General features: G+C 35.9%; 1 protein-coding gene across 16 annotated transcripts in view; it reads right to left on the reverse strand.

The window, feature by feature from the left end:
• LOC131798463 (uncharacterized) overlaps nucleotides 1–21,282 on the reverse strand; it is a 51,546-nt gene that overhangs the window by 23,929 nt on the left and 6,335 nt on the right. For 8 of the 16 annotated variants that reach the window (XR_010718688.1, XM_066171952.1, XM_066171959.1 and 5 more), the window contains 22 exons: nucleotides 20,218–20,359; nucleotides 19,240–19,511; nucleotides 18,409–18,535; nucleotides 16,491–16,799; nucleotides 15,822–15,888; nucleotides 15,011–15,195; nucleotides 13,916–13,973; nucleotides 12,730–12,821; nucleotides 11,714–11,834; nucleotides 11,285–11,338; nucleotides 10,763–10,816; nucleotides 10,166–10,219; nucleotides 8,378–8,415; nucleotides 8,074–8,206; nucleotides 7,139–7,360; nucleotides 6,460–6,577; nucleotides 6,087–6,178; nucleotides 5,638–5,799; nucleotides 4,772–4,930; nucleotides 3,582–4,229; nucleotides 2,724–2,980; nucleotides 176–280 (listed from right to left, as the gene is read on the reverse strand). Coding sequence is in view for 15 of the 16 variants with exons in the window: in XM_066171952.1 (XP_066028049.1) it covers nucleotides 176–280; nucleotides 2,724–2,980; nucleotides 3,582–4,229; nucleotides 4,772–4,930; nucleotides 5,638–5,799; nucleotides 6,087–6,178; nucleotides 6,460–6,577; nucleotides 7,139–7,360; nucleotides 8,074–8,206; nucleotides 8,378–8,415; nucleotides 10,166–10,219; nucleotides 10,763–10,816; nucleotides 11,285–11,338; nucleotides 11,714–11,834; nucleotides 12,730–12,821; nucleotides 13,916–13,973; nucleotides 15,011–15,195; nucleotides 15,822–15,888; nucleotides 16,491–16,799; nucleotides 18,409–18,535; nucleotides 19,240–19,508 (3,324 nt within the window). In the remaining variant the exon portion in view is untranslated. Of the gene's footprint in view, nucleotides 1–175; nucleotides 281–2,723; nucleotides 2,981–3,581; nucleotides 4,230–4,771; nucleotides 4,931–5,637; nucleotides 5,800–6,086; nucleotides 6,179–6,459; nucleotides 6,578–7,138; nucleotides 7,361–8,073; nucleotides 8,207–8,377; nucleotides 8,416–10,165; nucleotides 10,220–10,762; nucleotides 10,817–11,284; nucleotides 11,339–11,713; nucleotides 11,835–12,729; nucleotides 12,822–13,915; nucleotides 13,974–15,010; nucleotides 15,196–15,821; nucleotides 15,889–16,490; nucleotides 16,800–18,408; nucleotides 18,536–19,239; nucleotides 19,512–20,217; nucleotides 20,388–21,042; nucleotides 21,121–21,282 lie in introns of those variants that run through there. The other 8 variants (XM_066171953.1, XM_066171951.1, XM_066171954.1 and 5 more) reach the window with 4 other exon arrangements.

Here is a 21,282-nt window from a genome sequence, read left to right on the forward strand (position 1 = left end):
AACTTTAAAAGAAATAAACAGATTCTTTGAGTCACTGTGGTCTAAAAGCATGATTTCCAGAATATATTACAGAATTTCACAAAACAGTAACAACACTGTTATCTGTCTTCAGAAAACAGTGACAAAAACGGTGACAAAAAACTATTTCATCATTACAGTTAAGCTTAAAACCTACCATGCTCCCACTTTGGTTGACATCAGCGCCTTTCTCTACAAGTAGCCGAACAGTGTCAGTGTAACCATTCCTGGCTGCTTCCACTATTGAAATGTCACCAATCGACTAGAGAAGAAAAAAAAAGAAAGGTAGATAAAAAGCTGAACGAATTTACTTTAATTAATAAAATTAATAAAAATTCAAATATACTCCGGGACCAACTACATTTCACAGGTTCGGGAGCAAGATGTTACCATGAGCTTTATTCTTAAACCTAAGGGTTCTTGATTTTGGATCCAGTTCCCACCCATACTGTAAATTTGTCAATTGAAAGCTTTGTATCAGTCTTTTCCCACACTAAAAAGGAAGCATGTGATCCATACTCAAATAAGAATTCTCAGGAATATGACTATTATTGCACAGAAGTTGTAGTATCATTTACGCAGACATACAAATTCTCTGGATTTCCCTGCATTGTTTATTATATGTTGACTTACTATGACCTTTTGAATGGGCATACTTACATTCTTTACGACTAGTAAGAGGTATATATGTAATTTATGCTAACGGATGTTAAATTTTCTTCTTCTTTGTGGTATCAAGTTGGTTGGAATAAGACCCTATAGCAGAACTTTCTACAATGGTTTTCCTTTGGCAGAACACCACAAAATTTTTTTCTCAAGAAAATTCATTTCCATGGTGCTTACATTGTTTCTCCCAACTACCACACTCTTAGCCTGTTCCAGGCATTTAGTTAATACAGCAGAGCAAAATAAAACAAAAGGCACGATGGTAGCAGTGGAGCAAAATGAGGAAGCATGTTTCGGTCGGGTCAGGCAAGCAGTTGTGAAAACGGAGCAAAACAAATGCGATAGTAGCAGCCTGCTTTGCCTGCTTTGAGGCAAGATCTCTTGCACAAGAAAAAATATGGGCGAAAAACTCTGGGAGTGAGGTACACGAAAAGGTGGGCCCTACTTTTCCGGCCTCACTCCCAGAGTTTTGTGAGTGAAGACCCACCTTTGTGTGCGCCTCCCTTCCACAGTTCAGCGCGGCACGCTAACATAATTTTTTTTTTATCTCTGACTTTTTTAAACTCGTGATACGGACTTCGACAAAAAGCTGGGACTGTTTGCAGTCAGACAAAGACTAAAATTATGTGTCCCCCATGAGAAATGAAACCTCAGGCCTTGTGGTATTGTGGTCAGCTGACTCTCTACCACTCTACTACAGAGAACGCATTGGTGAACTTATCCTATGTAAACTAAGTTCACATGTGTGTCACTGAAAACTGCTTAGATCAGCAATGCAGCAAACATTGTGTATGTAAACAGATTGAGAAAGATGTTAAGTTTTAAGCTTGATTTTTTTTATTCAACAATTAAGATTAAAACTTGCAATGTGAATCTGGCTGCCATTTTTAAGAACTTTGTTGCTTTTCGTGTTCAGGCACTATTTTCAAGAAGGCAATATTGCATGAAAAAATGACTAAACGTTTTGAACTAGGTTCAGTACCAAGGATTTATGACCATACAAGGTATATTGACCAAAGCTAAAATTTCTCAAAAGAAATGGAAATTCAGACATTAGTGTCGTCATCAGGGGTGATCTAAACGCTGCAACAAGGGGTCCTTTTATATGATCATAGTAACGCTCTTGATGAAAGGGAACCAGCGACTGGTTTTGCTGTTATTCCTTACATACAGGGTGTTACGGAACCCATCAAGAGAATTTTGAATAGCCACAACGTTAAGTTACTCAAAAACCTTTTCAGACTTTGGGGCATATTTTCGCCAAACCTAAGGATCCTGTCACGAAAGAACAACGAACCGATGCCAGTTATTCTATTCCTAGCAATGACTGTGACAACGAATACATCGGACAGACCAAACGTCAGTTTGGTACACGGTTGAAAGAGCACCAAAAAGCGGTTTTCCTTTGCAAAAAGGAAAATTCAGCTTTATCGGAGCATACATGCCTAACTAACCATACAATTGGGTGGGATAATTCTAAAAATTATCACCACTTATCGGCGTTACCACCAGCGCCTTTGTTTGGAGGCTTGGTATATTAACTCCGCCCACGCTCCTTTAAATCGTGACGATGGCGGTTTGCTTCCTGACGCCTATTTACACCTCATCAGAAAAAAGGCCACTAATTAATGATCATATAAAAGGACCCCTTGTTGCAGCGTTTAGATCACCCCTGATGAAGGCACTAGACAGGAGTGTCGAAACGTTGGGTCTATGAATTATAACTTCTTCGGTTACATTCATTAAATCTGCAAACCAGAGTGGCATCAAACTATGTCTGATTGTCCACCTGGTTGCCGTGTCAACTTTAATATATTTGAAATGGAAATTGTTTGAGCTTAGTAGCTTATAATATAATAATGAAAGGAGACTGAGCACTAACACAGATTTACATTTACAGTTTCAAATACTTAATACTTGATTAATGACATAACTGATGAATGACATGTATACAGTCATTGGCTGATTTATACATGCACTCACTTTATCTTGTGAAACATTGTGTAAAGGTCTGCAAAAACTATACATAACAAACCCACCTGGCTCTCTTCATTCTCCACTCTAGGACCACGACTCTGAACAGAGGTATCATCTGGTAATGATAAACGAGTATGAAAGTCCCCTTGTTCAGAAATAAGCCCCTGTTCTTGGCTTAAATCTTCCTCTGAATCAAAGATATCTTTCTCCACACCTCCATCAGTCTTACTTGGTTCCATAGATATTTCCCATCTTGAATGCTCATTCTTTCCAGTATCTTCATTCTCACAAAGATTAAACCAACTGGCGAGATCTTCCCCTTCAATAATTGTTGGCAACATATCATGGCTCATTTAAGTTTCCTTGTTAGTGACATTATGCAAATACTGAGTTGGTTTTAAACAGGTTCTTAAGATTTTCCTGCTTTAGAATAATCCTAGTCCTAGATCCAACTTTCTGGGAAGTGAAGGGATGGCTTATGAATGGATGGAATTGTATTTAGATGACAATTGGAAGTAGTATCTAGGTTTGAAAGAGAGCTAATCAAAAATACAGCAATTGTCTCAATTACTGCATTTCTTTGATCTAATGCCACAGCTCTCACTACCGGTATTTCTTCAAACAAGTTTCTATTTGTATATAAAACCAAATCTCTCAACCAATAAAACCCCTGAATGGTATCAATAAGACAAAAATGTTAAAATGACTATGAACACATAATTCCTAGCCATAACCTGTGGTTCCATAACACTCTGCCATTTTTGTTTAACTAATTCTTGAAGTAAATATCAAAAATTCAGTTTAAGGCATACAACAGGAATTTGTAAACACTGAATAGTTATTTTTATCAGCATACAAATGTTTCTTTCAGCAAGGAGAGATAAAAATAATTGTACTCTCATTTGCATCAGAATATTTACCTGATTCTTCCCACTCCTGACCTGAGTGTATTTCCTCTTCACTACATTGTTGAGGGGCCATGTTTAATTTGCTGTCTCCATTCCACAGAGGGTTGCTTAAGGGAGATTGAGCTGCCTCTTGAGTAATTGGTTCAGGATGTGTTACTGATTGCTGGTTTGAAGTTACAGAACAAATTGATTCTGAAAGTTGTGGTTCAGCATTTGTGTGAAGTGTCTCAAAAAGTTCATCATCTTGGTACTGACTTTCTTCATTCTCCACATTAAGAGTAGGAACATCAAGACAATGTAATGGGGTATCATCATGTGATGCTAACAGTGTATGTGAGGTTCCTTCTTCAGAATAAAAAACCCATTCCTGACTTGAATCCTGCTTTTCATTGTGGTCATCTTTTCCACAATTTTCTTCAGACTCTTTTGACTCTGGCAGAGATGTGTTCCATTTATGACAAACACCACATCCAACAAATGTATTGTCACCAATGCTATCCTCAGTGGTGAAGCCCTCTGTCATTGGTGCTAGGATTTCATGACTCACATCAAGTTTACTGTAAACAGCTTTGTATGAATTTTGAGTTGATTCTGTTTCAGGGATGGCTTCTAGAGATTTGTTTGATCTAGAGTTCACCCAGGAGAATGAAAGTGAAGAATCTGGATAAAGAAGATAAAAATAAAAGTCACACCATATATCATTAAACAAAGAGACAGTGTCATCAAAACAAGATTTATAATCTTGAATGACTTTAATTTACTAATCACAGTGCCTACAAAAAATTCTCAGAAATTTTGAGAAAAGACACCACTGGTGAACTGGAGCTCTAGAACTCAGCAGAAAATTATGTATTGAAAAGCAAAACGTTTTGTTAGAGGTGCACCTAACACTGAAAACCTGTTTTGCTCTCTAAAGGTTTCTGAGGTCAACACATTTCAAAACAATAATAAAGCCCAGAGGGTATCCTAAAACCAGATTTTTATCCTCTCCTTACATGTTTAGCTTATATGATAACAACAAACAATATTCATTATCCTTTCTGTGAATAAGAGACATCATTAAGTCATTTGTGCCCTATCTACTGATAGTTTGAATTATAGCTCATTTTGTACGTTCATGGACACATACTCATTATCATTGTATTCTCAAGGAAAGCAAATTTATTGAAATTTAATAACATGGTTGAATACAAATAACTTACCACTTATAGATTCATCCCAGCTTTCTGAATCTGACAAAGCACTATCAGTTTCAGATGAAACACTTGAGTAATCCTCAGTGTTAGGAAAATAGTTTTCATCTCTTTTCTGAGTGCATGTCAGTTGATCACCTTCCAAATCCTCCTCAGCTTCAGTACATGCTGTGAGAAGGAACACTTCACATGAACATTTAAGTGTGACTTAACTTAGCTAGCGCAACAATTTACCGAAAAATGCCAAAAGCTCATGACGAATGTACTTCATCCTTTTGCTTTACATAACCATTTCAAAATTTAACCATAGGTAGCAAGTAAATAGCAAAGGAAATGAAGGGAAGTCAACAATATATGCTTTGATTAGTTGGTAACAGGAATTTATGTCATGATAAACAAATCAGACTCCTGCTTTGCAGTCATCCAATTTTGTTAATCACTCATGATTACAGACCAAATTGGACTCCACTCGTTCCTATTACCATCATATAAAATGCTATTATGTGCTTTTGCCAATGTTATATTGTTATGGTTATAAAAAAGCAGATCTGCTTCTAAATAAAACCAGCAGGGAACACATTATTTCAACCAATAGGCTGGAATTATGGAAATCAACAATCCTAAAAGAGGCAGTATATGACTTTTAACCAAGAATAATTGTCTCTGATCATCCCAGCCGACATGAAATGTATGTGTGAAACAGTTTACTGAATACATATATACAAAGTGTTTATATAAACCCCCATAGTGACACATAACACTTACCTTTCCCCATGTAAGTGATTTTTTCTGAATCTCAAAAGCACTTATTTTTATGACAACTGGGTCGATTATGAAACAGGGAAATTAATCAAATGAAAACCAAAATCACCAACCATTGAAAGTTTCACTCCAGTTATCTGGATCAGACAGTGAAGCGCTGTCATCTTCAGATGACATACATGAAGAATTCTCAGCATCAGCAAAATAGTTTTCTTCCCTTTCTTGAGAACATGTCTGTTGATTGCCCTTAAAATTCTCTTCATCTTCAGAGCAAGCTGCAATAAAGAACAAATCACACCTTAATGAGTGGGCTTTGTGAGACCTTAACTTGTACAAAACAGCAAAAGTGTTACTCCTTTTGAAATCATCATAAAGAGAAAACAGGAATATTAGGGTGTAGAAAAAGTTAGATAAAATCAACTTCATAATTATCTATAACTAAGAAATAGTGTTAAATCCAAGGAAGGGCAGGCATGGAGTAACCACAAAAGATTGTAAATAGGTAGAGTTTTTGGACTGCAAAAAGAGCATCACCTGTTCATTTAATATCATTTAGACTAACCCAATTTTCTGCACAACCCCTCAACAGCATTTGAAAGTTTCAACCACGTATCTGTATTGGAATGAATTGGGTGGAAGCTTTGCTCTGATAACCTGTAAATAACTCAATATTAGCAAATATACAATGTTTGTAATGAAACATGCAGCTTGCACGGCACTGGAGTGGAATGTAGAGCTGATTAGAGAAAACCAGAGTTAGTTTAAGTTATGTATCCTCACAGTTACTGTTTGTCTGTATGTCTAGCTTTCTTTTTAAAAGCAGAACTTTCATCAATGAGCAAAGGACTAAAATACTAAAACCATGCTTTTCTATCGTGACCAAAATAATGTTGACTCTGAAACACTAATCTCTGCATACAATTTAATGGATTTACCACTTCACAAAATCTTGGAAGTGTTGCACCAGGTCTTCATACTCGTCATCCATGACTGTATTCTCCACTGGTGAAGATCTGTCTTGACAACTATCATTCAGAGCACCTGTTGCTTGCCCTATCAATTCATATCAAAAGTACAGAACATTGAGGCACACTACCACAATGTATATGACCTTTCCTCTTTATTCTGATCCTGAATAATCATAACTTTAGCAATCACTTAATCTGTATGTACATGAGATGACTGTTGAAAAGCCAGAGTGAATTTATAGGCCAAGCTACATTATCAGCCACATTTTAGCCAACATGGCTATATTAACTCAATTGCTATGCGAAGAGTTTAATGTTGTACTTTAGTACAGCTGATAGGCTCAGAAAGGAGCTATTTGTGTTGTTTTGTTGATATGAACATGCTCTTGACATCGTAGGAAAAAGTGTTTGTGTAAGTACGCTTGTTACTACTGTAGCCAGCTATCAGGACATTGCTCAGGCTTCACCTGCTAATTTAGTCCATTACAGCGAGAATAATTGTATCCATGTATTGTTTGTAGGACTCCTTCATTGCTTTAGATCGGTAAACAAATCAAAATGAGGGGGTTGTTTCTTCCTGGTGGAAATCATAGCCTTCAAAGTGCCTATATTAATAATGTGTGTAACATAATTTAGTCAGATTCACCTGAATTTTGCTTGGCAGATGAGCTCTGAGTTGCAGATGACCTTTGATTCCACATATGTTTTTCCATCAGAGCAAACAGCTTAGACAAACCATCTGGGCCAAGCTGCACTGCTTGGAAGACAACTGTGTTCAACATGTCTTCATACTGAAAATCGGTTTCACCCAAAAACTCATCAGTGTCTGAAAACACACGTACTTTAACCACACCTGGTTCTTGGGCAGCTGAATTTAACAGATAGAAGACAACTATTACAGTAGTTACGGCAGCTTTAATCCTCTAAATTCCAAGTATGACATCAAATATGTTACAAATACCTGATCCTGACCAGTACACTGCGATTCATAATATCAATTGATAGAAGTTTGCACAAATTTAAGCCTGAAAAAAAGATCTGACACCTTGATAAAGCTCATAGATGTTTTCCAGGCTCCACTTTTGACTGATCCTTTGGTGATAATTCACATAAAATATGCGAGGATCAGTTGATCACCCACCCTGTAAACCATAGATCATCTGATCTGAATTTGGTACATGTATTCATAATTTATCTGAAAGATTACAAAACTTTCTTCTTGTAGTGTATTGCGTTACCTAAGCGTTACTATAGTCACGCTATATCCTGTAAGACACGATCGGTACATGATTGTAAAAGTACATTCCTATGTAAAAGTAGTATTACTGATTCCTAGTACTGTATTGTGAATATAGCTTGTTGATTCTTTGATAAAATTCAGTTGAGCAATAGCAATGAAAGAAGTAACTTGACTGAGTCTAGACGACACAACACTTCTCAAAGAAAAAGGAATGATTTCCTCTTTCACAAACTAACACTCATTTTATTTGGATCATACAAGAGCAGTGGAAGTCAAGGTCAAAATGTGATGTGCAAATAAATAATTTGTCATATTCATAACTAAACATTACAGATGGTTACCTGGAATTGTCCCTGCCAAGGTTAACTTGTTAAACTTTGTTAAAACTACCAGCTCATTTCCAAAAGAGGCATATCCAGATTGAATGTGCTCCGGAAGTTCTTCTTTCAAAGATATCTGGAAATTCCCTCCACCCTGCACACGAAAAATTATGTTACATAACATCAGAGAGCTGTTTCAAAATTCATTGCATGATGCCAATGTACCACAAACAATCCTTTCCAGCTCCCAGAGTGCATTCTATAAAGCTCAGATTACTTTTTAATTACATAAAAACAAGAGGGAGATAAAACAATCAGAACTAACCTCTAAACGACTTGATGAAGGACAGATCGTACGAACAACTAGAAAAAGTAGGAACCATTACAAAATATCATTTTCAATGTCAAAAGAATAATACTATGACATTAATTACATAAATCATATATAAGGGTTAAATGTTTCAAAAAGGAATTAGTTTACAGTCAACCATGCCTGTAAACAAGCACCCTAGGGAAGTTCCATGAATACCCAGTTTAAATATAATCAAAATCAAATCTATATTCTTTATTCTGAGCCTTAAATGTATGCTTAACTTTATTCATTACAAAACTTTTAGACTGGAAACTGTGATATAGCAATTACATAACATTGTTAATACCCTGGATAGATGCTTTGTTCTTAGCAGAAAAAAAAATAGAGGGACTTAAAATGCAAAATTACGCTGTTCTTGTTCAACATTCTGGTTAGGTTCCTCAACATCCATCTGGGGATGAGCTGTAAATTTTGCAACAATGAGACTGGTAAGGGACATGAACGCAACATTCAATTCATGTCTCATGGCATGTGATATTTCATTGATACCATTGGTGTGCCCTTAAAGGTTCTTATAACCCACTAAGGAGAAAACATGCGTGAACAGAGCTGACCAGTGGAATAATTATGCAAGAAAAATGTTTAAGGGAAGTTTTGAAAAATTAGGATTTCATCAGAGGATTTTTTAGTCCACTTGTAGTTAGAACCAATTGACCTGCAAAGTTTCAATAAAATAACCATGCCCTTATTAAAGTTCTTAGAAGTGCTAAGAAATACAATTATGTTGAATAAAAACTATGAACATGGGGTCAAATTCATCGTTTTTCTGATAGGACACTGGTACAATTTTCATTTGCAAATATCAGGAAAATGGCTATAGATTTAAAGTAAATATCGATCAAAATAGGTTGTTCCTTCCAGACAAATTACACCATCATGAAGGATCAGTTTTCATACTATGTTAGAAAATGATTGATATGGCAAAACTGCCTCGGCCTCAGAACTGCCTCAAGCTGCTGATGGATAGGATTTGGCTCCATGTGACAACTCTGTACTAGTACACTTATAGGAAACACATTTTAGCATAGTTGAAGAATGAAGTACTTCATGACAATGAAATCAACACCAGATTTTCTTCCCTTGATAAATGATCTTTTGCTTTGGAAACCTACATATACTAAGTTCAAGTCATTCAGTTTTGTTTTGTTTTGTTTGTTTTTTTTTGGTGTGGGGGGGGGGTTGCTTGTGTGCTCAATTTTTAAAGTTTTAAATTTGACTCTTGGATGAGATGTTCTTCACTCTTGTGAAGCTGTAAATTGTTTTGTAAAACGGTGAAAAATCCTACCTTATATAGCTGTTGATCTTGTACTTCATTCAAGTCATCCATTTTTATTTTTGGTTTGCTTGTTTGCTTAATTTTTTCAGATGTTTTTAAATTTAACTCTCGAACATAGACTCAATAATACTGATCTAAAACTTGATTGTTTGAAAGAACTGTGAAAAATCCTGTCTTATAGCTGTTGACCTTATATTATTTTACTCCAACTAAAATCTCTTTTTTCTCCAAATCAGTTCTCATCAGTCGCATTTTCAGTTCAATATTAAATTTCATGTAATGAACAGCTTCATTTGTGTGCCAACTGTAACAATGAATGTAGTTGATTTATTTCTTTTAATATATAAGTAATGCATAGTGGTTGTATCTCTTTGATCAACAGCAGAGTAAAGAATGAATTTCATAATTCCAATGAAATTTTAGTTTTCTTAATGGAATAGCTATCATTGAAAATGCAAACTTACACTGTTCTTGTTCAACAATGTGGTTGGGTTCATCACCTTCCACCTGGGGATGAGCTATAAATTTTATAAACAATTAGACTGGTAAGGGACATAAAAGCAAAATTTAATTTAAGCTTCATGGCATGTGAAATTTCATTACTACCATTGGTGCACCCACAAAGGTACCAAGTAAACCCACTAAAGAGAAAACATGCGTGAACAGAGCTGACTAGGGAATAAATGTGTAAGAAAAGTGTTACAGGGAGTTTTATGACAAAATGGGATATGTCATCAGGGCATTTTTTAGTCCACTCCTGGCTAATAAAATTCGAATCCCTGGCACAGTTTTGAGAAAATTCCCCATGCCCTTCAAAAAAATTCATCAACCCTTTAACTCCCACAGGAGATTAACTTATAACTTCTCACTATAAAATCCAAACATCATCCAGCAAAAAGGTAATGAGGATACTCAAAATTACAGTATCGGGTATAGAACTTATTATCTTGACCTAACACCAACTTCATATATCAATCTATGATGAAATGTTTATCAGCTAAAGGGGAGAATTAATAATCTAATCTTGAGAGTTTAAGGGCTAAAAATACACTCTGGCTTACAAATTTCTTGTGCAACATCTTGGTTTGTCTCTTCAACCTCTGCATTGTTTTGAGCTGCAAAAACAGGCATATATAATTATGGCTAGCAACATGAAAGCAGCATATACATGATAAGGGCTGTTAATATCTCATTTTTTCATAGAAAAATGGAAGAATTACTATAGATAAATAAACAATCTTTGATTTGATTGTGCAGGCCTACACTAAAAAATTACAGAAAAGTTCTAGAAATGGAATTTCAGATGTATATGCTGAAAATAACCCTGAAAACCTAATGACAAAAGTACTAGAAATGCAGTTTATTGCATTTACGATCAATAATGTTTTAGTCAATATGCAAAAGTTATGCTTGATGCTTGGAGTACAGCATCATTATGCTGGCATAATTTATCCAAACCTAGTGCCGAAAACAGTTAATGAAAGGTCTTATCTCACCTAGATGATCAGAGAACACAATCAAATATTACTCCTGGATTCAAACTAATACTGTGAAACTACTAATAACTATTTATAATAGCTTACAATTTCTTGAAAGAGTGTCTTGCCCATTTTCTTCACTCCTCAAATTGTGGTCAACTGATAAAATTAGAGTGAAACACACTATCAGCATGACAGCTTGTAACTTTAAAGATGTTAGGATGTTCTCCAGCATTAGTTCAGTAAATTCAGATTTGAAGAAAAACTTTTGATAATTTCAAGTCAAGTCCAAGTAATACTGATTACTATATGGCCAAGGTCATTTGAATAACCATACTGAGACAACAAACAAGTTGTGGTCCAATTTTTATTTGGGGTTCACAAATTACTTTCCTTTATTACAAACTATATAACAAAACAAATATTTCCAAACCCAAAACACAGCAGATTACAAAATTTTTAGCTAAACTAGAGTTGTTGATGCACATGTATAACATACCTCATATTAATTTCTGTTCTGTTAATTATACTTACTAAGTGGAAGCTCATGAGGATTAATAGGCCACTTTAATTCTTTAGCCCCTGGATAACAACTGTAAACCTCTTTAAAATCTTCATTGATCTGAAACCATGCAGCTTGATTTAAGATTGAGTCCTGCTTAGAATGAAAATATTTGCATTCATGCAAGTGGCTTCTGTGTCATGCAGCCGCATATCAAGCGCTTTGTCTTTGGCCATTGTTTTCCTTGCAAGAATTAAATGGTTTCTCCGAAACTGCACCAAAACATACCCAAGATCACGGCAAAGTCCCTCCCCAAACTACAAATACCCCCATCCCCACCCCCACCCCCACAACCACAGTGATCTAGCCCACAGGTGGAGCTGTAGCAGGGCATGAGCCTGCCAGTCTGCAGGGCAGCTTGAAGGCAGCTGAAGCTCCTCTTCAAGTAAAAACCTAGCCATCAGGTGTTTGCAATGTCAATTGAGCCCTCTTCCCAAACCCATGCTTTTAACACTTAACCACCTTCCAGCCATGGAGTTTTAGCCCAATGACTGAGGTGTGAAAAGACACAAGCCTGAAAACCGATCCTACAAAACCACCATGAGTAACACAAGCTCCTTCCAGCCTCAGAGCAATTCCAGTCGAGAGAGAGGGTTCCAAAAAACCTAATCCTCCAACTGAGGAGATTTAAACACTTGCACAAGCTACAACCCTTGAATAGGCCAATGGCTGGTCTGCATGCAGGTACTGGCATTCAAATTATGGCCTCCCCTGCACTATAATTGGCCACGCTGACTTGAAGGCAGGCAATGCATGCCTTCAACCAGAAAATCTATCAGTCAGGTGTTAACAATGTCAATAGAAGGTACATGTACTTTGTATCAATTTTCAAATTGCAGCATTTTTGAAAATGGGTGTGTATATATATATATATATGTATTATGAATATATATTTATATAGAAAGAACACAGTACTCACAGTGAACTTTCTATAATTTGATGCAAAATAACACAGCTACAGTATTGTGGCAATAAGTTTTCAACATACCTCAAAATCATTATTTGTTTCGTATTCATCAGGTTCTGGAGATCCGGTTGTATTAGTATTACTGAGAAGTGAATCTCTATTTCTTGAAGTGTCTTGGAAAGAAAAAGGTAATAGGCATTTCCAACTTAATGTACACCATTTGTAGGCAAGTGAATCTTTCAATGTTTAGGATCAATTGAGAAAATAATAATGAGAAATGCAACTAATTCCAAGATCAGAGTGTCTGTGAGCTACTTAACTAAGAAAATTTATTGTGAATAAGTGATGAGGTGGGCAGGTGATTAAAGGAGTTCATTGAAATTAATTGGTCACTGGTTTCAGTACTGGGGAACTATTTTTTGAGTTTTTTCTGGAACTGTTGTACAAAATGGGGAGTTCAACACTGTGAATTGCTTCATTTGTTTATGATCTGATGTGAAACAAGAACCATGGGAACAGTTAAAGTTTTTGGTTGATTAATTAAATTCAGTTCTCTTAGGTAAACATTGGTGGCTAGATTGGTTGATAACTCTTCTGCAGATGAAAATAATCCAGTGCTTTTCTGAGATAAAAGAAAACTCACTGAATTCAGTGCATTATTTCTTAAAATGCAATCAGTAAAACTTGTGTTCACATAAACTGTTTTCTTTTTGTTTAAAGGCAGAAAACTGATAGGGATTTGTTATCATGTTATCAGATGTAAGCAAGAGAGGACCCTGTAACCTTATGATACAAATATTACATAGCGACTTTGAGTCAAAACGCCACATAAAAAAGATTTGGATGGCAGCATCTGTATTTGAAGAATTTTCAAACCTGTCTAGTGCTGCAAACAGCTGCCCTCTTTTAAACTTCCATTGAACTAGAGAAAGGTGTTTTTTTGTTGTTAGGAGTTTATGACAAAGAAAAAAATTTGAGTCCCCATGAGGAATCGAGGAAGGAACTTCATAGTAGACCTCTTTGTAATAGACCTCACTCACAATAGAGTCTCTGTGGCTCAGTGGTCGAGCATCAGAGAGCAGAATCCAAAGTTCTAGCTGACCACTGAGAGCACACAAGTCAGTGGATTCACTTAACTTAGTTAACAGGAAGTGATGGAAGGAGTGAGCAAAGGATAGACATTCAAAGTTCTACCAAAACTTAGAAAATGACCTCATTTCCTGAGTAAAATTTAATCAAAAATTCTTAAAAAAAAAGCCATCATCACCTTGAGGAGTGGTGCATGTTTCAAAACCAGAGTCACTACGGTCTTCTGATGAAGATTCCTTGTTAAAGAACAAATTCAACATATTCAGCATAGTATGAAATAGAGTCCCTATTACTGGCTCAGTATATGCTAGGTGCTAAAGGTAAAAATATGAAATAAATGTGGATATCATGCATACTTTACATTCTAAAATGAACTGAAGGAGGGAAAGCACAAAAATAGCTTTCTAAATCAGAAGGCTGAAAAATTCCCCAAAAATTTACTTAGTTACTCAAAGCCACCAGGAAATATGGAGCACTTCTCTTCCTTTTGGAATGTTTAAGAGGCTGTCTCTCTTATTTCCACCTGGTCAATTTTGGGTCAAAAATAATTTTGCCTGAAACTCTGTTAACAGAAAGACTTTACCTAGGAAAGAACTAAATTAGATTTGGTTTGATTCGAAATAATTTTCTGACTGCATTGGGGGCCATAATTATTTCCCAGTCCGTACGGAACCATAGCAACGTCTCAAAAATTGAAAAATAGGCATATTTTGTAACATTGTAAAATATTTGATTCGCATAGTTAAGCCACAGAATTTATATCAGATTGCTTAAAAACCTTTCTACTTTGCCAAAAAGTTAGAATTTGCCCTCTATTTTACAATGTTACAAAATATGCCTATTTTTCAATTTTCAAGACGTTGCTACGGTCCCTATGGACTGGGAAATAATTATGGCCCCCTGCAATTGAAAAATAGGCATATTTTGTAACATTGTAAAATATTTGATTCGCATAGTTAAGCCACAGAATTTATATCAGATTGCTTAAAAACCTTTCTACTTTGCCAAAAAGTTAGAATTTGCCCTCTATTTTACAATGTTACAAAATATGCCTATTTTTCAATTTTCAAGACGTTGCTACGGTCCCTATGGACTGGGAAATAATTATGGCCCCCTGAGTTTGTTTGAGCTCAATGTGCAGCATATTTCTTGCATCTTAGATTTACCACAGCTAAAAATTCTTCTTATTAATTAAATTATTCTTCAGTTGAAATACTACAAACATGAGTGGAATAAATTGAGCTTTAACTTATCTTTTTTTGTACACGATTACCTGATTGTCAGAATCCCCTACAGTCACAGATGTATTCTGTTGAGCCCTTTGACTCCCTTTAGCTGTCAATGTCTCAGTTGAAGCCTGGTCATATGGCTCCTGGATCTCTATATCTTTACTACAGACTGGTAAACTTTCCAAGAGAGGTGCAAGAGTGAAACGATTTGTCTGCTCCCGTATATCACCTACACACACACAAAATAATTTTATAAATTTATCTAACAAGATCAACTTTTTTTCCTCAAAGAACTGAATTTTCTTGATTACAAGTATTACACTAATGTTTAATCATATACTTCCTGCAGGTCTCAATGACCTCCTTATGCACTACAAATCCACTTTGTATGCATTTATGTGTTTGTGACTACTCAAATAGATTATCTATTCATTGTTGTTATCAACACTGCTTCCCTGTTCATACTCAACATACTTTTCAGTATTACAGTTGTCATCAACTAGACTTATGATAAGACTGATATTTTGATATTTTCATGGAGTGGACAACACCTTGTGTGCTATGTAGATTGTCCCCTATGTGTTACCTATAAAAAATATTTTGATCACTTGCCAGCTAAACACTTACCAACAAATTTCTCATGTACAGTAAGTAAAAGTAATATAGAACCATTGAATTACATGTTAGAGAACTATATTCATTCAACAAATAGAGAGAAACTAATAAAGGTTGCAAGGGAATGAATACAAATTTTTATTATTACATAATATTTCCTTCTTTTTACTCAGTGAACCTGAGAACTTTTGATAGCTAAACTTAAGAATGTTGGTGAACAGCAGTGGGTAAGACACTTACTGAGCAAGAGGGGTGGCTGCGGTGTTAGTAGCCATGTATTTGGATTTTGATCTTGTATTTGCTCTTCCTAGAAAAAAACATTAAAATCAATTCAGTAGATACTAGAGTACATCTCCTTCTATCCTTATCTTCCTTAATTAATTAAACCCTTGGACATACATATTAGTCAGCTCTGAGAAAACTTGTTATTATGATGTGTATTTTTTGTTGTAATAATTCTATTAACAACTGTTATCAAAGATGAAAAAGTCTTTTCCTACAGTGTCTCATCTGATTCTCATTTGATCAGCAAGGAAATAAAACTTATCTTAAAACTGTGTCTGGCTAATAATCTGTCAATGACAAACAATTAACATGAGTAATGTTTGGAGAAAAAAAAGGGCATTATTAGCCTCATTTTTTTAAATAAAGTTAACACAATATCATAATCAACTCAAAACAAGGACACTTTTCTAATGGAAAAAAAAGTATGAAAACACCTTTAGCTCTTGCTCCAAGCAGCAGTGGCTGAGAGTTTTTTTGTTCTTGTTACGGTTTACAATGGAATAACCCCATTTCTGGGTAAACTGGAGACTTGGCTAAATTCAGGTCAAAGTTGCCCAATGACAAAAGATATTTTGCCACTCCAGAGAGTCTTCACATTAATTTACTATCTATCTCAAAAAGTACCTCAGCGGCTTCCCTTCCCACAGTCAAAGCACATGCACTGGCTTCTTTTTCAATGACTTGTGTTTTGACACCTTCCGGCTCACCAAAAGGCCTGTAATTTCTGTCACTTTCTCTCACTGTTCCACACGTCTGGCTTTCAACTGCTCTCAATGTCTCTTTGTCAATCGGACCCTCAGCAGTAGGACAAGATTCACTTCCGAACCTTTTACGCCCCTGGGGTGCTGCAGTAACAAGGCAATTTCCATACACAGGAGCACCTGGCAAGTCAGGGTCTGAAGAGCAATGGCCAGAATCTCCCTCTTTCTCTTCCTAATCAAAAGGAGATTCAAACTGTCATTCATGTTACAAATCACCATGCAATTTTTATATCTATGAGTGACCCAAGGGGACTTTTTATTGTCTTCATGAAACAAATACAAATCAATTCAGACTCCTGGCAACCACTTTCTTGAAAGTCACCATATAACAACATAAAATGATGAAATAGTCTCCAGAAGCAAAATGTTGGTTCCCAGAGGAAAACAAAAACAATATAGAACATCAAACTACACTGGAGATAATTAAACAACCTGTCTTCTATGGCAATCTGTTTTGCAGATTTAAGGCAACCATGCAGAAATTAAAGAGGCAAATCTTGGGAGAAGAAAACAATGTAGCCAATTTAGAGTAATTTTTTAACCACTTACACCCAAACATCAGTAAGAATATTCTTCATGCTGTTCTCTGTACGTTTCCTAAGGTGCTGACATGTAGAATGTGTCTAACAATCAAAAGCTTCTTTAGTTGTAAATCATTTCCTCTATTCTTGTGACCTTCAAGATTGATTCAGGGGTGTTTTCAAAAGGGGAAATCAGATGCTCATCACTTTTAAGGGACAAGGGTTAAAGGGTTACACGAAATCATTTTGACTTCAGACCAAATACTAAAATATACCCTGCAGATTTAGTCGCCAAAATTCTTTCTAGCTGCATGACGATCAAAACAATAGAAGCTTGAAGCAATGCAATTACTATTTCATAATAAGAAATAATTGTAGGAAACATGTATTTTAATTATACAAAATTTTACCACATATTTTGAGTAACAAAATGAAAATGAAACTCTTAAAAAAAACTTTCTTATATTCCCTACTCTCCTACAACTGATCAAAAAACTAATTCTTCACAATAGCTAGCTTTAAGAAGGTTATTAATTACAATTCTAAAGAAAAGCAACCATTCATATGTGTTCTAATTACAAGTCTGAATTTGGCAGTCCTTTTGTTCATGTAACATTCCTCACTGAAAAGCAATAGAGTTAATTGACTGACACTGTCCTTATTTATAGGAGTGGCAAGATTTTAGCAAGTACAAGTACTTGTATACAAGGCCATAGCTATACTGCAGAGGTAAAAGATATTGCATCTCCTCAACCAGTATACAGAGAGAGCACATCTTGGCCCTTTTAACTTATAGAAGTGATTAACCTTCTCCCTAACATACCCCTTCATTATCTAACAAACAGGTAATAAGAATACCCAATCTTATCACATACAAGTTGTGATCTTGATCTAACACCATATTCCTGTTACTATAACTCACAAGGAAATGAGTAGCTGCCAGATAGGAGAATTAACAATCAGATCATGGGAGTTAAGGGTTAACATAAATCTCTTTATTCCAATACAATAAACAGTTGACAAGAATTTTACTGAAATTACTGGCAACTAAGAATTTGTTATATTCTCTGTAGGGAATTATAACTTTCCAACTTTAATTTCTCTTTTCATGATTACCCAAATGCTTAAATTTCAAGGAAGTAATCTTTAAGAGTACAGCTATTCCAAAGATTTCTCAGGAAAGCTACTTTTAAATGCAGATACAGTATAAAATACATCAGCATGTTGATCACAATTGAGAAAAACTTCATCATTACAAACCTCACAATAGATGTAAAGTGCTGAGTTCCCTGTAATGTTTTTATTGATGAATGCCCCACTCCATACACAACGATCACCACAAAAATCCAATTTTGATCTATTTTCCACTGCTTTTGCACAGTAAAATCTGCATTTAAAAGTTTGCAAAACAATTAGTAAAGAGATACTGCCACTGTTCTCTCAAGTAATGTTGCTACTCTTCAAAATCTTTTGTTCAACTTTTTAAAATCTGGTGTTCAACTTGATATCTCACTTGTGAGATATATAGTAATTTAACACTCAAAGAGAAGTTCTAAAACCTATATGCACCTGTGTATTATTCTCTACACAGTTTGTTAATAATTTTTCCAATATGTTTATTAAAAGACCTTGTCAAAAGTATTGAAGGGTTAATGTTGCTAAAATATTGACAAAGGTCATGGTAGCAATCTCCACAGAAGAGAGAAGATCACCATGGCAACCCACACATGATCCTTGAACTCCAGGTGCCTGTCAAGTGAAAAGCAGTGTGTGCAATGAATTCCTACCCAAAATGAAAGCTGGATCAGGTAGAGAGGAACAGTGGGAGGGAGACAAAGCTAGTAAGGTAACAGAGCAAATTGAGCCAAAGCACATGGCAATGCCACTTCAAACCTCCCCAGAAATTTACCCCTTACATCACCTTGATGAAACCCCTACATTGTTCTACCTCGTTCACTATTAAATGTAACATCTCAAAAGATCCCGTGATATTTTCAACTCCCAGCAATGAAATCCAAAACACCGATGCCCGTGTTTGAATGTTTCATTAAGTTTCAAAGTACACCTGTATTTCAATCTAACTAAAAATACCTTCCACTGGCTTCCTCAAGGAAAGGGAACTTTTCCTCCAGTTTTCGTTGCAAATCTCCTGATGAAGTATTCTTTGTAAACGTTATTTTCTTTGACTGTCCCAATTTCTTTATTCCAGACATGTCGAGAGTAGTTTTGGGCATCAACACGACACCACCCATTTCACAAACTTGACTACTTTTCAAGACAACGACATTTTTAGTGATTTCATCATCAGGACCTTTCTTTCTCTTCCTTTTGGGGAGAGGCTCAACAAACGGAGACGTCATGTTCTGAGGGTACACAAAATTTACAATGAAATGGTTAAATATGAAATACACAGTTACCACAAGTAGAATCAAAAGTTGTGAATAAATGAAAAAAATTGTGATAAGAATGAGAAAACAAGCAAAGTTAACACATCCCAGAAATACCCCAGTACAAAAACCACAAGGAAATCCTTCTACAAATTCGAAAAACCTATTTACATATCGCCTACTGTGATTTTAAGCTTACAAAGTCCAACACTCAGCATCGCATTCAGCGCTTGTTTTTGACCATCGACCGCCCCCTTGGTACAAATTGCTTCCTCTCCCCAGTCTTTTGCTGCCATAAAATCAAAGATGGCGGCCATAATTCTCGTAAAGAGAACACAGAACACTCGCTCGCCAAAATTACGGCTGCTGTGCAGGCTTGGTATTAACAGACATGTCTCCCTAATCCTCTTAATCTACTGCTAAAACTTCTAACCAGCACTGTGGCCGACTAAGAGAGTTCTTTAGAGCAATATGATTACTGTCTCCACGATTTAGGTGCAGTCGCCCTTGCGAAAGCCTAAGCAAGATCAGCTGTGTTGCTTCTTTCCAGCAAATTAATTTGCTTTAAATATGCATGTTAACTTTCCTATGTAGTAATGGCTACAATAATTTGTAAAGAAAATATTATGTTTGAACTGTCTCAAAAAATGTATTGTCCTGGGGCCAGAACACATTCACTCACCGCCGCTTCCCCTGAATCGCGTATGACCGCGTTCGTCTTTGGTCGTGTGACTTGTAAGTTTCCCACCAATTACTGAATAGACCTCCAACAAGTAAAATTTTCGGCTGGCTCAAAAACTCTGCAGCACCTTATGATTCGTTATCTGCAATAATTAGGGAGTCATGATACATCTGTCAAATAAAAAGAAGATCTTGCGATAGTCTTTGTGCTTTTGGGGTAGTTAGTGATCATGTCACTGCTGGCACCCTTGAGTGTTAATTCTTTTGCTTTGCTGTTTGTTAGTCACATGGCAGTTGAAAAAAAAATTTCCAAGGGTTTGTCAAGAATTTGTGAGGTTTTTTTAACTCGAGGGCAGACAGGTCGAACACACAAAGATGGAGCGACAAATCATAGTATTTGTCAATTCAGTTAAAGCCTTTCGACCGTGAGTTTTTGAAAGTTTGCCTCGTGAAGAATAAAGCCATAACCATACTGACAGATCGATCATTAAGATAAACAACACACGAAATTTCAAGCATCTCTCAAAAACCAGGTTTACAAAGTCGCAGATTTTATGTAAACTGGACAAAATAATCTGATTTGATTGTCGAGCTAAGCTAATAGATACAAGATTCGAGCCAACATCTGTACATTATACTTCATTAAAGACATTCCTAGACACGAGCTTGGAAAATCGATGAATACTACCGCCTGTAACTTTGAAAAGAGTGCCCAGAACGCTTTGTCTTATCTAACAGTTTACACGATGTATATCCATCAGAACATCATTTACAGTTATTTCAGATTATTACAACAAACATTTTCAATTTGCCTTTTGCAGCTCACCTTCAGCTGTAAACCATCTAATCGCCTTAAGCGCTAAAATGTGAAAAACAATGTCAACCTCATGGAAATCAACTTAAGTTGTTCAACCCTTTCGAACGCCCATGTGATAAGGCTTTTTATCAAATCAATTACGTCTTCGCGTGACTTTGGAAGTTGACGTGACAATTAAGATTCTTAGAAGTTGGTTGAATCACGAGATGTTGTTTTATTACAAAATCAACCGTATAGCTTTAGAAATAA

The sequence above is a fragment of the Pocillopora verrucosa genome, chromosome 9, assembly GCF_036669915.1.
Source record: "Pocillopora verrucosa isolate sample1 chromosome 9, ASM3666991v2, whole genome shotgun sequence".
Taxonomy (NCBI): domain Eukaryota; kingdom Metazoa; phylum Cnidaria; class Anthozoa; order Scleractinia; family Pocilloporidae; genus Pocillopora; species Pocillopora verrucosa.